Source organism: Erpetoichthys calabaricus, chromosome 2 (genome assembly GCF_900747795.2).
Source record: "Erpetoichthys calabaricus chromosome 2, fErpCal1.3, whole genome shotgun sequence".
NCBI classification, from domain to species: Eukaryota; Metazoa; Chordata; class Cladistia; order Polypteriformes; family Polypteridae; genus Erpetoichthys; species Erpetoichthys calabaricus.
The window spans coordinates 107,026,258-107,039,212 of record NC_041395.2 but is presented as its reverse complement, the minus strand read 5'-3'; the positions used below and the strand labels follow the sequence as shown (position 1 = coordinate 107,039,212).

General features: G+C 40.5%; 1 protein-coding gene across 2 annotated transcripts in view; it reads left to right on the top strand.

Moving 5' to 3' along the window:
- agbl2 (AGBL carboxypeptidase 2) overlaps nt 1-12,955 on the top strand; it is a 51,321-nt gene that overhangs the window by 26,372 nt on the left and 11,994 nt on the right. Inside the window, exons 12-21 of one of the 2 annotated variants that reach the window (XM_051922427.1) lie at nt 748-786; nt 1,300-1,430; nt 1,881-1,947; nt 2,036-2,137; nt 2,277-2,366; nt 2,585-2,698; nt 8,481-8,544; nt 10,693-10,794; nt 10,999-11,232; nt 11,490-11,541. In XM_051922427.1, the coding sequence (XP_051778387.1) occupies nt 748-786; nt 1,300-1,430; nt 1,881-1,947; nt 2,036-2,137; nt 2,277-2,366; nt 2,585-2,698; nt 8,481-8,544; nt 10,693-10,794; nt 10,999-11,232; nt 11,490-11,541 (995 nt within the window). The remainder of the gene's footprint in view (nt 1-747; nt 787-1,299; nt 1,431-1,880; nt 1,948-2,035; nt 2,138-2,276; nt 2,367-2,584; nt 2,699-8,480; nt 8,545-10,692; nt 10,795-10,998; nt 11,233-11,489; nt 11,542-12,955) is intronic. The other variant, XM_028794277.2, reaches the window with a different exon arrangement.

Sequence of the window (12,955 nt, the reverse complement as noted above, 5' to 3'; positions counted from 1 at the left end):
TCTTTACAACCCATGTCTTTAAATAGCTGCCCTGAGGTTATCATTTGCACTTATAGATGTACTTCACTACATATGTCTTTAGGGTGCCAATCACAGATTGTGGTTTTCATTTTTTATTATGTGGGCAGAAATAGATGTGTGTGGCCTCCTTTCAGTTCAGTTTCATCATTTTATTTTGAACACCAGTCATAGGTTGCCACAGACCTTGTATAGCTTGGATCTCAGGTTTTAAACATCAATCATGTATTTTCTGTGCCCCTTTCAGACTTGCCTTGATTTTAGAATTTCTAAGAATATGAAATAAGAATGTCTGTGATCTATCAACTGTCACCAAGTTGTGAAAGCCAATCCACTATGTAACAAGATCATTCTGATCCTACAGTTATGGAATAAAGGATTGTGAATAACATTTTCATTATGTTCTATATTAAGCAACAGGCTTATTCAATAGTTGATGTCTAATAAGTGAATGGCTGCAGCCATCAAAATGACTAGGTTAGTTCTGTATATTCTGAGTAAGGATTATACTGCAGTATTATATAAATAATTGTGGTATTCACTCTCATGGTGACTTCAGTATGAGCCATAGTGTAGAGTTTAGATTACACTGATGGCTCATTATTTGTATTTCCCCAGTTTAATTTGATATGATCACTGGTTCATTCTGCTCATTCTACAGGTAGTTAGGTAATGCCAGTTTCTTGTATGTGTGTACCTAATGTTCAGTAGCTTCTTGATTTCCTGCAGTCCAGGAACATTAAGGCCATGCTGATGCCACAGCGGCAGGTAATGTCAGTGTGAATGCCTGACTATTGATGTGTGACTGCAGTGTTACTTTTTGGTCTGTCTTGTCCAATTTTGTAGACCTCCAGCATGACTCCTGGGTTTGGCTAAGTGTGGGTGATTTTTGCATGTCTTCTGTTGTGCACATTCTGCATCTCTTTGTTTACTATTTTTCTCTTCCTCTATGTAGCTCCCAAGGGTATTTGGGCTATTCTTCTATGACACTATCTGAAGTGTGGCTGACTGAGCTTAATACAGTTTGATGTCAGTTTTTTTTCAGTTTTTGTTGCTGTTACGCATCACAGCATTCTCCCTGCAGCTCTCATACCCTTAGCCTGCACGGTTCCTTGGCTAATAGTGTAAACCACAGCTTTTTAGACCATTTTTTGTTTTCACTTAGAAAATGTGAGCTGAAATGCAAGAAATAAATGTGTAGTTCTTCTAAACAGATGTAACAGTGTCCCTAGGCTTGGTGGGAGGACTACAGTTTGGTCATGTGTCTGATTTATTCCACAGTTTTCTCAGTGTCTTACTGAGATTGGTGAGAGGCTAGAGCAGGAGATCCTCAGCAAGATGGAGCGACTAGGGAAGGAGATGAACCATGATACACATCTGAGTGATGTAGAACTCTCTGATATTGAATCCAGGTACTGCAAAATGTCACAGATTGTTCACAAGTTTTACTGTCTTGAACGTTTATTCCTTCCTTTTACTCTGGAAATTGATAGGTCTGCTGTTTTGCTCATTGATGAAACACACTACCTGTGTGGAAAGACATTAAGTACTTGGTTTCATTCCTGGTGTGGCACCTGTCTGTCTTGTCCACAAGAGCTACGTCTTGGGAGTCCCCACTTCTAGTTGCCTATATCACTACATGAGAGTGAATTCCAGAAAAGAGTCTCCCCACATTTTGATTTTAGGAGAGTGTTCTGTGCTAAGGTGTGCCACACAAGTCTGTTGACACAGAACTGAGCTAAGTGTAAGATACCCAAAATAAATGGCCAATAGGCAGGCAAGTTACTGGCGAGGAGCAACAGAGCAGAAAGCTCTTTACAGTTCTATGTGGAAAACTTACACTTCTCATCTCCTGTCCACAGCACAAGTGGCTCCAATAGTTCAGAGTCTGATGGTCTACCGGTACATCTGATTGACCTTGCCCGAAAGGTAGGGGGACTAGAAGATTTGTCTTAAGTCAAATGTTGGAACTTCTTCTGCAACTGGGAATTGAGCTTTCTATGTCATTCTAATGCAGCTTAAACAGAAGAAAAAGAAACTGAAAACAAGGAAAGAGAGAAACAAGCTCCATCATGGTAGCCAGGTCAGGAAGGCTCTGTTCAACAGCAGTAAGACCACGGTAAGGCAGCTGGATAGGGTTCCTCATCTCTGGCAGGAACAGAGATGATGACTTGCTCATTTTGTGGAGATTATGAACAAGAGGATATTTCTGTGTGAGGTGGATCAAAAGACATCTGATATCTTTTGTTGTGTTTTAGGAGAATGTCTCTGCCAGCAGTGCAAAAGCTGAAAAGTCTGCACTACAGGATAGACCTTCAGGTGACACCCAAGAAAAGAAAGCAGAGAAGGTAATACATTTTATATCCAACCATACCTACAGGCTCTGTGTTCAGAACATGGTACACTATGTCCATCTTGGGCATTGGGAGTTTACCTAACTGTGTAATACTTTGCAGCTTGGATATACATGAAATCAAGGAGTTTTGATACGAGTCAAAAAACTATACATTTGCTTTCTGTGCCTGGTGGCATGGTACAAAGTAATATTTCATTCCATTTCTTTCAGTTCCACTACACTCAAAGAGATCGCATAGCCACTTCACGTACCTGGGTATCCTACCCGACCACTGGGATTGCTGTAATTGGGGAGGTGAATACATGGAACAAGACACCTGAGAAGGTAAAGCACAAGGAGCACATCTTTGATTGCGGCTGAGTTGTGCTATTACCATTTGTATGGTCAGATCCAGTTTTTGAAGTGGGTCGGTACTCACTGGTACTCTGTGCCAGCACTTTTAGTTTTGATATTTGGAATGGCAGGAATTCTTGCTGTGTTCTGGTAGTGCTTGAAGTCAGCCAGTACTCAACAGTATGCAGATCCTGCCACCTTTTACTTTTTTTACTTTTTGATGTATGGTAACTTGTCTTTCATTACATAATGCCACACATGTCAATCAACAGATATCTCTTGGGAATTGTAGTGAAGGTTAAGCTCTGTCTCCTACCTAAAATTTCTTTTATCCTGCTTTTATATATGTATGAGGAGGGGCCCATCTTTCCTCCTTTTAGCTGAAAAACCCCAAACACCTGCAGTACTGCGTCTTTGTTTTTTTCATCTCAACCACTGTCCTGTCCTAATCTGACAACTCTAAATCAACAGAGCCAATTCACCAATTTAAGTACTTTTAATTATTTGTTTTATTTAGAACTGGGAGTGGTATGTATGCACTGCTAACCCACTAATACCAGATGAATGTGCATTTTATTCATAATACTTAAGATACTAAGTGTTATTCAGATATTAAAGTGTAAGAAACCTATCATTTTTGCAAAAATAACTACAGGAGATGAATTAATTTCTTTGCCCTGTATTATAAAGGTCATATTTAAGGTAGTAGTGATCAACAGTTCATGGGCTGCAACCACTGCATGTTCCAAATGCCTTTTGACTTATGCCAGCCTGCATGCAATTTGTAGACTCTGGCCTTTACAGTACATTTACCCTCTTTTTCCACAGGAATGCATAGTTTGTTACTTCTTTTTAATCTGAATGCTGATTATGTGGTATCAAGTCAAGTCAAGTTGGAAAGCATGCATGGGTAGAATGCGTTGCCACACCCTCTACACAACGAAACAACTCTGGATCCCAGTTGGCAACCCCCCAAGCAGACACGAGGTCCAGTCCCACCCTCCGGAAATGACCCTCTATCTGCCGCAGCCCGGTGTTACGTGGGTGACCCCTTGGCCTGGTCCTGCCACTCGGGTCCCTAACAATGAGGATCTTACGAGGTGGATCACCCTCGGGGAAACGCGCCACATGGCCGTAGTGCCGTAACTGATGCTCCCTCACAATGCAGGTAATGTGCCCCATTCGGGACTCCATGAGCAACTGCTCATTCGACATGAAGTCAAACCAGCAGTACCCGAGGATTTTCTGGAGAGACACAGTACAAAAGGAGTCCAATCTTTGTCTCAGGTCACTGGATAGTGTCCATGTCTCGCAACCATATAGCAAGACAGGAAGCACCAGGACTCTAAAGACTTGGACCTTCGTCCTTTTGCATAGATATCGGGAGCACCACACACCCCTTTCCAGCAACCTCATGACCCCCCATGCTCTCCCAATCCGTCTACTGACTTAATTGGAAGAGTCACCAGAGATATGAATGTCACTGCCAAGGAAAGTAAACCACTGGACAAGGTTGACACTCTCTCTACAAACAGACCCACTGCTGATGGCTGTGGCCAAGAGGTCATTAAAGACCTGAATCTTGGTTTTTATCCAGGACACTCGTAAGCTCAGACACTCAGACTTCTCACTCAGTCACTCGAGCACCCGATCAGAGCCTCCATTGACTCCACGAAGATCACAGCATCGTCAACAAAGTCAAGATCCATGAATTTTTGTTCACCAACAGATGCCCCACAGCCACTGGACCCCACGACCTTGCACAACACCCAGTCCATACAAGCATTGAACAGAGTAGGAGCAAGAACACACCCCTGATGAAACCCAGAATCAACTGGGAAAAACACAGAGGTTCTGCCTCCACTCTGCACAGCACTCACAATACCAGTGTACAGGCCGGCCATGATATGCAGCAACCTTGAGGGGATCCCACGAAACCCTCAGGATGTCCCACAGGGCAAACTCTGCCGATATTCGCGTTTGCGCTGCATGATAACCCTCAGTGCCAGGATGCGGTCGATGGAAGACTTCTTAGGTGTAAAACCAGACTGTTCCGGTCACTGGTAGGTGAGCAAGTGATCACGGATCCTATTGAGGAAGACCCTAGCAAGGACCTTATCCGGCACCAAGAGCAGTGTTATCACCCTGTAGTTGCTGCAATCCAGGCTATCACCCTTCCTTTTCCAGATAGGGACTACAAGTCCCGTTTTCCAGTCAGTTGGGATGATGCCAGATCCCTGCAGCCACTCCATCCTCCCCCCCACCCCAAAAACTGGTTCACCACCTCTGCAATTTCAGTGAGATTGGGTGGTTCACAGTAGTGATGTGTCGTTCGCGAACGAGCCGGCTCTAAGAGCCGATGCTTTGAAGCGAACGAGAGGAGCCGATGCCCGTCGAGCAGAGCCAAAGCTTCAGCGGCTCCTGCTCAGCTCTGCTGAAAATCCATTTGGCAGGAGCGGGACTTTACTTATGTGGGCACACAGAACATTGGCTCATAATGCCGGCTAGTTCACGAACAACACATCGGACTAGGATCGTACCATTATATGAAAGAAGGAAGGGGGGGCAGACATTCCGAAGACAGCGAGTGTTGGTACAGGCCAGGTACACCGAGCGACACTGTCGCTCGGTGTACCTGTCGCTGCGACAGACGAGGAACCAGATTTAAATGTAAGCGCATCGTGAAGAAAAAAAGAAGAGTGAAGAAATGAGTGAAAGCCGAAAAAGAAGCAGCATCTGGCTGCATTTCAGTGATATTGGAGACTGCAAAGCTAAGTGCAGAATTTGTAATATGAAAATATCCATTAGGGCAGGGTCAACAACAAACCTGCACAGACATATAAGAACCACCCACCCATCCGTGCAACTGGAGGAGAGCGTGCCATCTCTCCTGCCATCCACTGACCCTGGAAAAGAGCCAAGTACTTCTGCTGCAGCATCCACTGTCTTACCAAAAACTGCAGGTATAACACGGTCTTCAGTTCAAACCAAAATAAGCACATTTATTCCAAAACAAATGACGCCAAACAAACAAATAAGTGTCGATGAGGAGCTGGCTAAAATGATAGCTAGCGACTTTCAACCATTTTCCATTGTGGAGGACAGAAGATTTACAACTTTTGTACAGGCCTTAAACCCCATGTATGTTCTCCCTAGCAGAAAAACTTTGTCCCAAACAATTATTCCATAACTATATATCTAAGGATGGAGTACAACACTATGCTTTCAGAAACCACTGCTCTGGAAAAAAGGTAGCATTTAATGACAACAGAGCTGTGGATGAGGCATTTCAAAGAATAAGTGCAGCAGCAGCAAGATGCAACCCCAGAAGCCTGTCTGCTCCTCCATCAGAGGGCCAAGAGGAAGAAATTGGAGCAGGGGCATGTTCACAGGAACCACAAGCTTCTGCTGTGTGGAGGCTGTTTGACGAAAGAGCAACAGGAGACACTGCAAGGAGAAATCCCACAGCTGATGCTATGCTGGAGTTGAGGTCCTATCTTGAGAAGCCCCTCATCCAAAGAGCTGAAGACCCACTGAGCTGGTGGGAGGCCAAGGCTGCAGTCTACCCACACCTGGTTAAGGTAATGGTAAGAAGACTTTGCATTGTCGCTACATCTGTCCCCTCAGAAAGAGTCTTCTCAAAAACAGGACAAATAATCACGGAGAGGAGAAATCGCATCAGCCCATCTAAGCTGAGGCATCTGGCATTTCTGAATGTCAACCTGGCCTAAAAACTTTTATTCAAAGAGTCATAATGTTGTGTTGTTGTTGTTGAGTTTGGCCTTTATTTAATTTGTTTGCTGTGGAAAAATGCATAAAAATACGTAATGTCTGAAAACAATGAATAAGAAATTGCGTATACACAAACCATTCATAATTGCTTAATTAGGCTAAAATATAAGCATCCAAGTGATACTAAACGAAGAGCCATTCAGGAGCCGTAAGAGCCGGCTCTTTAAAGGGAGCCGATCCAAAAGAGCCGAAGCTTTGAAAAGAGCCGGAGTTCCCATCACTAGTTCACAGCTAATTGGAGGATAAGCCTCAAGGACCGTGAACCTCTGTGTGGTATCTGTGAAATATATCTATAGATAGGAAAGCAAATGATAAGTTATTTTAAACAATAACTAAAAATGTACCCACTCTGCTAGAGATGGGTAGGGGCTTTCACACTTGTGCTTAATTTATACTTTAATTGCTGATATGAACGTGAAGGATCATGGTGTCAAAATGACATATGCAAAAGCAAAATGAGAGACTGCTGTTGCCAGACTTGAGCATTGACCACATTGTTGTGTACCTCAGCAGACATAGTTTGGAAAGATGTTTTATACTTACATAGTAAGGGCTTTGGTTCTGATCATGTCTTTATCTCCTGCTTGAGTATCTTGTTTATGGAGTCATTTTATTTTCCTCGTGGATTATACAGATCAAGTCACAGGTGAACAAATCTAACAGACACCAGAAGAGGCTCTTTTAAAGCACAATGATGTCCTATGGATAATTATCTTTCCCAACTGACATTTGTCCCACTTTGTGTAATATCTCCTGTGATGTATCCCATTGTTCAGCAAGATCTCAAGTACTGAATAAGACTCATGCAAAAGGTAACGATTTTCTTCAGTAATCTTGGAATGATACTGGGCATGGATATGGAATAGACACCCAAATGTCCACCCAGACAAACATCCAAAAAACATCTAGAGTCTATGGAAAACAGCTAAAGCCAACTGAAAACTATAACACTTGACAGATTTTGTAAGAATTCTGTTACATTTTTACTATTAAATTCTCATGCAAATCTGTTCCAAGTATATATGTGATATGAAGTAGCTATTTTACAAATCAGATGGAACTGAAAATAAAGGGCCAATGACTGCAGGCGTGGGCAAATGGATGAAAGGAGACAATAAAATAAATGGAGAAGGCATCATCAAGGCTGAAGAGATGATAAGGAGCTTACGTGGTAGCATAAACACAGTTGCTAAGATCACTTTAGCCTTAGCAACTGCTAGTTAAGTTAATGTGTCTCTAAGAACAGCAGCTTTGCAAAACTTTCAACACAAGCTACTGTTTTGGGTGAGATTTGAACAGATGGAGTCAAATTTTGCTCAGTAATAGGAAAACATTTATTTAGAAGGATGGGTTCCGAAAACTCTAGTAAAAGATAATGGTGTACCCCCTACTTCTAAAACCCTATCCTAAGATTTTCTTGCAAAACCCTGCTTAGCAAAGTGCAACATGCTCTGAAGGTAAAATGATACAGACTGACGTATGTGTCCTGTCTAAGGAACACAAGATAAAGAAGAAAATACAAAAGAAAAGAGAAAATTTTGTTCATTGAGTTTAAATTGTCAGAAAACAGGTGAGTTGTCACAATGCTACATTCAAAATTTTAGAAAAGCCTCTTCTTGAACTACAGTTGATAACTTGGTAGTTTGTTCCAGATATTCATGACCCTCTCAGTGAAGACGTACTTCATGGCTTCTGTCTTGAATACACTTTCTGTTAATATCCACAGATCTCCTTAAGTACATGATGTGCATTTTGACTTTATCGGTACCTTTTAGTATTTTGGAAGAGCTCTATTTCCATCCTGTCATGCTGTTAGTTCCAGTGGTTGCTGTTTTGCTTGCATATATGGTATATGTATCATTTCATTTTCTGGATATCTGCTGGGTAGCAGACCGTTTGCCCTGTCTCACTTTCTGTTGCTTATTTCTCTTTGCTCCAGTGCCTGTTTGTTTACTCTGTGCTCTTCATTTTGTCATAACAGACCTCGTACCTGGAGGCAGTCACAGCTGCATATCTGCGTGGGGGTGGAGTGCTCAGCTCTCCAGGTACATAATTACCTTTTATTTGATAAGCATCTTGTAGGCCTTTTCTGTGTGTGTAATAGTTGAAGTTAAAAAAAATTACAAGTGATGTATAAGACAAGTGTCTCATATAACACAGGAAATATTTGTGAAGGTTGAAATGGTTTGCGGTTAAACATACTAACATCCTTTATTTTGTAAAGCACCTTTCTATGGCAAATTCTATTTTTAGGAAATATTTGTGAAGGTTGAAATGGTTTGTGGTTAAACATACCAATATCCTTTATTTTGTAAAGCACCTTTCTATGGCAAATTCTATTTTTAAGGCACAAAATATGATTAAATGTAAAATTTATGCTATAGCAGCAGTCGTAGTTGTTGTTGTTGTGGTAGTAGTACTATCATGTGTACAGAGTACAGTGAAATTCTTACTTGCATGTCTGTCCAACATGGAACACATCGACACTGCTGAGACATAACAGATTATTTATTTGTGACTTAAGACTCCCTGAATCAACAAGCAAAACAGAAAAATGTTGAAATATGGTTTGTAATAAGGTTCTGCCATTTGCAGTGTTTTTCTTTTTCTCCCTGTGATGGGTTATACCCGGAATATGTCTAGGTACTGTAGTACCCTACCACATCAAAAGACATGCTGGTAAAATTGATTGGCTACTCTAATTGAACATACTAGGAGAGTGCGCACACATGTTTGTGTACCCAACAATGGAGTAGCTCATTATAGAGAACTGGTTACTGCTGCTGTTCTCTAACATACCACTCTGTGAGTGGTGCAGCAGTAGCACAAAAGATCATACTTCCCAACAATCATTAATAATGTTCAATTAGTTATATAGGAATTAATACTATAGATGCAACTATTCACATTGTTGTGTATGTGTGTCACAGTGGTTAAGGATTTGGACTTCAAACCCAGAGGTTGGGGGTTCAAATCCAGCTACAGACACTGTGTGACCCTGAGTAAGTCACTTCACCTGCCTGTGCTCCAATTGGAAAAGAAAATAAATGTAACCAATTGTATCTCAAATGTTGTAAGTCTCTTTCGATAAATGCGTTGGCCAAATAAATAAATGTAAATGCATTTTCACAGTCCATGTCTCCATCTTTGTAGTAAACAGATAATTTTTTTTAAATTACATTTTAAAAAATGGCACTCATGAGAGAATAATAATAATAATAATAATTAAAGACATTTTAAAAGCAGTAAACATATTCATCAATTTTCTGACACATGTAACAGAGGCAGATTAAGGAATTTCTCACTGAGGCAGAAAGTGAGCCAGAAACTTTTAGTATGTGAGCGTGTGAAATGAATTGTGATTGTGCACCAAACAGAGATATCATAGTCACTCCTTGGTGGCATATCAAGGTGCATTTGTCATCTTCACTAAGTGGTGTGAATGTTTCTGTCCTGTCACTTGACTTAATTGCTTATAAATTGTTGTGAGTTCCTTATATTTGTTGTTAGTGTTTTCACAAAAAGTTTTTTTTTAATTTTTGACTTTTTTATTGTTTTCTAAATTCATTTCATCTCATTGCCTTTTTTTTAAGTATTTTTGAATCATTCACACTGGCATTTTGTAGTTGTTTTTGCAAGTTTCAAAGGTAATTATTTGCCCTTTGCTTTTGCTGGTTGGAAATGTGATTACTGTCAATGCAATATGTGACATCACCACACGGAAACTATTTAAGCCAGCAACGTGAGGTTCACTTCATCCTCATTTTGGAATAAATGCACAAAAGAATCTTGTATGTGGTGAACTTTATTTTTGGCTATAGAAATCTTCTGTTGATTAGTTTGGCTCCCAAAAACTCTGCTCATTCTCTGACTTAGTTTCTCACTTTGTTCCTTTGATTAGTTCGGTTTGATTTGACTTCCTGGCTTCTGACCATAGCTCATTCTGACCAAAGCTTGCCTTTCCTTTTAGAAAGCTCTTTTGCATTCTGTCAATCCCAACTCCCTTTCAATCTTACTCAGACAGCAACAATCAGTTCCTAGCACACACATTCACATACACCCAGGTATTTTGCTATCTTGCAACCTCTAGATATCATTATCCTAAACTTTCAGCCTGCTTGGAAGAGGTATGTTGTGGCAGCACTTAATGCTGTGAATGTGGCTTATATTGCATTTTCTTTTTTTAAAAAAAGGCAAGACAAGTTCTCCTGACAACAGTCCACTCAGGTACTGCAGTGGACGAGCTGATATCACCCAACATCTTTCTGTCCAGCCGAACTGTGCCACACATGGCGGTAAGTGCACCTGCTATATACGGAGCCACTTTTGTTGTGCCACTTCATCACTTCTCAGTCTGGCACCCTTCATTGCTTTGTTCATTCTTGTCTTTGCTGTCCTTTCTGATTTTTTTATCCTCCTACACTTTCTCTTCATTTTTTCATTCATCTGTTCTTAATGGCCACTTACCTGATTGTATCTTTCTGGTTTCCTGTTTGAAGAGTTTGAATGGTGTAGCCGGATCTGTTGTAGGCATCAGTCTATGTCCCTGGTTAAGCAGATGCCTCTGCAACGACAGCTGCTCCCGATGACCTCTGTCCAGCAGCAGAATTTCCTTGTCCCACCAGCCAGAGAGAGAGTGTCCCCCCTGAGACAGCATCCCCTACCTTTTGATGCTAAGCTTGAGACAGGGACTGCAGATCAGCTAATGTCATTACAACCAACACTGAAAAGAGGTAGGATCTCTGACATTTTAGCCTTAGTAAGAGCAAGAGTAAAAAATGAAATGACTTTTGAAGTAATGTGAAACATCTAAACTGTGTTTTAGCTAGCTGTTTTTGTGGCTTTGGTTTTGTCGGTAGGCTAAGTGTTGAATCAGAACTTACTATCGAGCTCATTGCAGCTTTTCTCAGAGTCAATATAATGTACAGCCAGTGAACCACCTTTGCACCTTACCTGATAATAACAGAGCGGAGTGTGTCTGATTTTACAGGAAGATCTGCGTCACTCCTGAAACCTCCCAGTGCTGTATTCCCAGAGAGTAGGTAAGTGTGAATCTGCACTGTCTAGAGAGGGCTCATCTATCACAGCACCAGGGGTTCTTTTTCCCTCTGAACTTGCTCTACATCTGAAGGAGCATTAAAGAAATGAAACAACAAAATGAGTAGGGTTGGGATCAGTGCCCATTATAAGAAAAGCAATCTTGTAATATTGCCAGGTAAGCTGCTCTGAACTGTTTGGTGTTTGCACAACAAATACATCTTTTATATTCAAATCAATCATGTTGGCCCCCTCAGTGTAGCAGGTTGCAGAGGCATACACTGCTCAATCATTGCATCCAGAAAAGCTGTGTTCACTAGCAGTTTATTTATATCTCCATCTCAGGGCATTGAACACAAGCTAAAACATTATCACAGTATTAAGAACAAATAGATTCAAGCAGATTAGGAAATGCTGGTATAAATACAGTATGTATTACTTTCAAATTCATTAGAAGAAGACTATTAGCAAAACAGACATCATACTGAAAGTTGTCTTTATTCTCTGCAAATATTAAAACATTTAATTTTTTTAGGCTATCACATATTCCTGGTTAAGTCCTCCTTAACATGTTTAAACAATTATAAGAGTTTGTCAAACAAATTAGTTAGCAAAAAAGAAAGAGTATAGAATATCAACAAGAGGTATCTGTTTATTGTAAAAAGACAAAGGAGTGGAGTCATACACTTTCATTTTTTAAACTGCAATATTATATAATATACTTAATAAAAAAATATGTGTAGCATGTGCCTTTTTCTGCCTAAAGCTGTGATTTTGAAATTTTGGCCCCATCATAATACTTTCACTGTAAAGATCTACAGTTTATGTATTTATATCTCTCTAGTATAAAAAGAAATCCTGTCCCCTGTCCTGATAGTCTACGATACGTGATTTTTCTCTGAAGATAATTTAAAGACCCGCGAGACGAAAGAGACCTGCCACGGTATGTCTCACAGGAACATAGAACGAGAGTCTTGCAAGATACACCCTACTTACAAGCAATATCAAAAAAAAAAAAAAATCAGTAGTGTAAAGGCAGTCATGCAGCACACACAGCTCCAGGGCTCAGTGCATATAAATTGTATAAGGTCAATATGGTAGAAATGCAATGAATAGGGTAGAAATGAAACATTGACGATTAAATGAAGAAGAAAGAAAAGCGCTGAGAAAAGAGACTCAAATGCGTTGGACAGAAAAAAGAGCAAAAAAGAATAATCGAGGTGCAAATTCAGAAAATAAGGAAAGTAATTTTCAGCCCGGAACAAGAGGAATTGAAAAAAAAGCATGTCCAATCCGGCTCTTAAATAAATGACAGTGAGTAAAATGACAAAGTAGAACTTCATGTTGCGCTAAACACATGCAGAGCAGGTTAGAGATTATGAAACCAGGGAAATTAGAAAGGCTCAAAAAAAAAAAAAA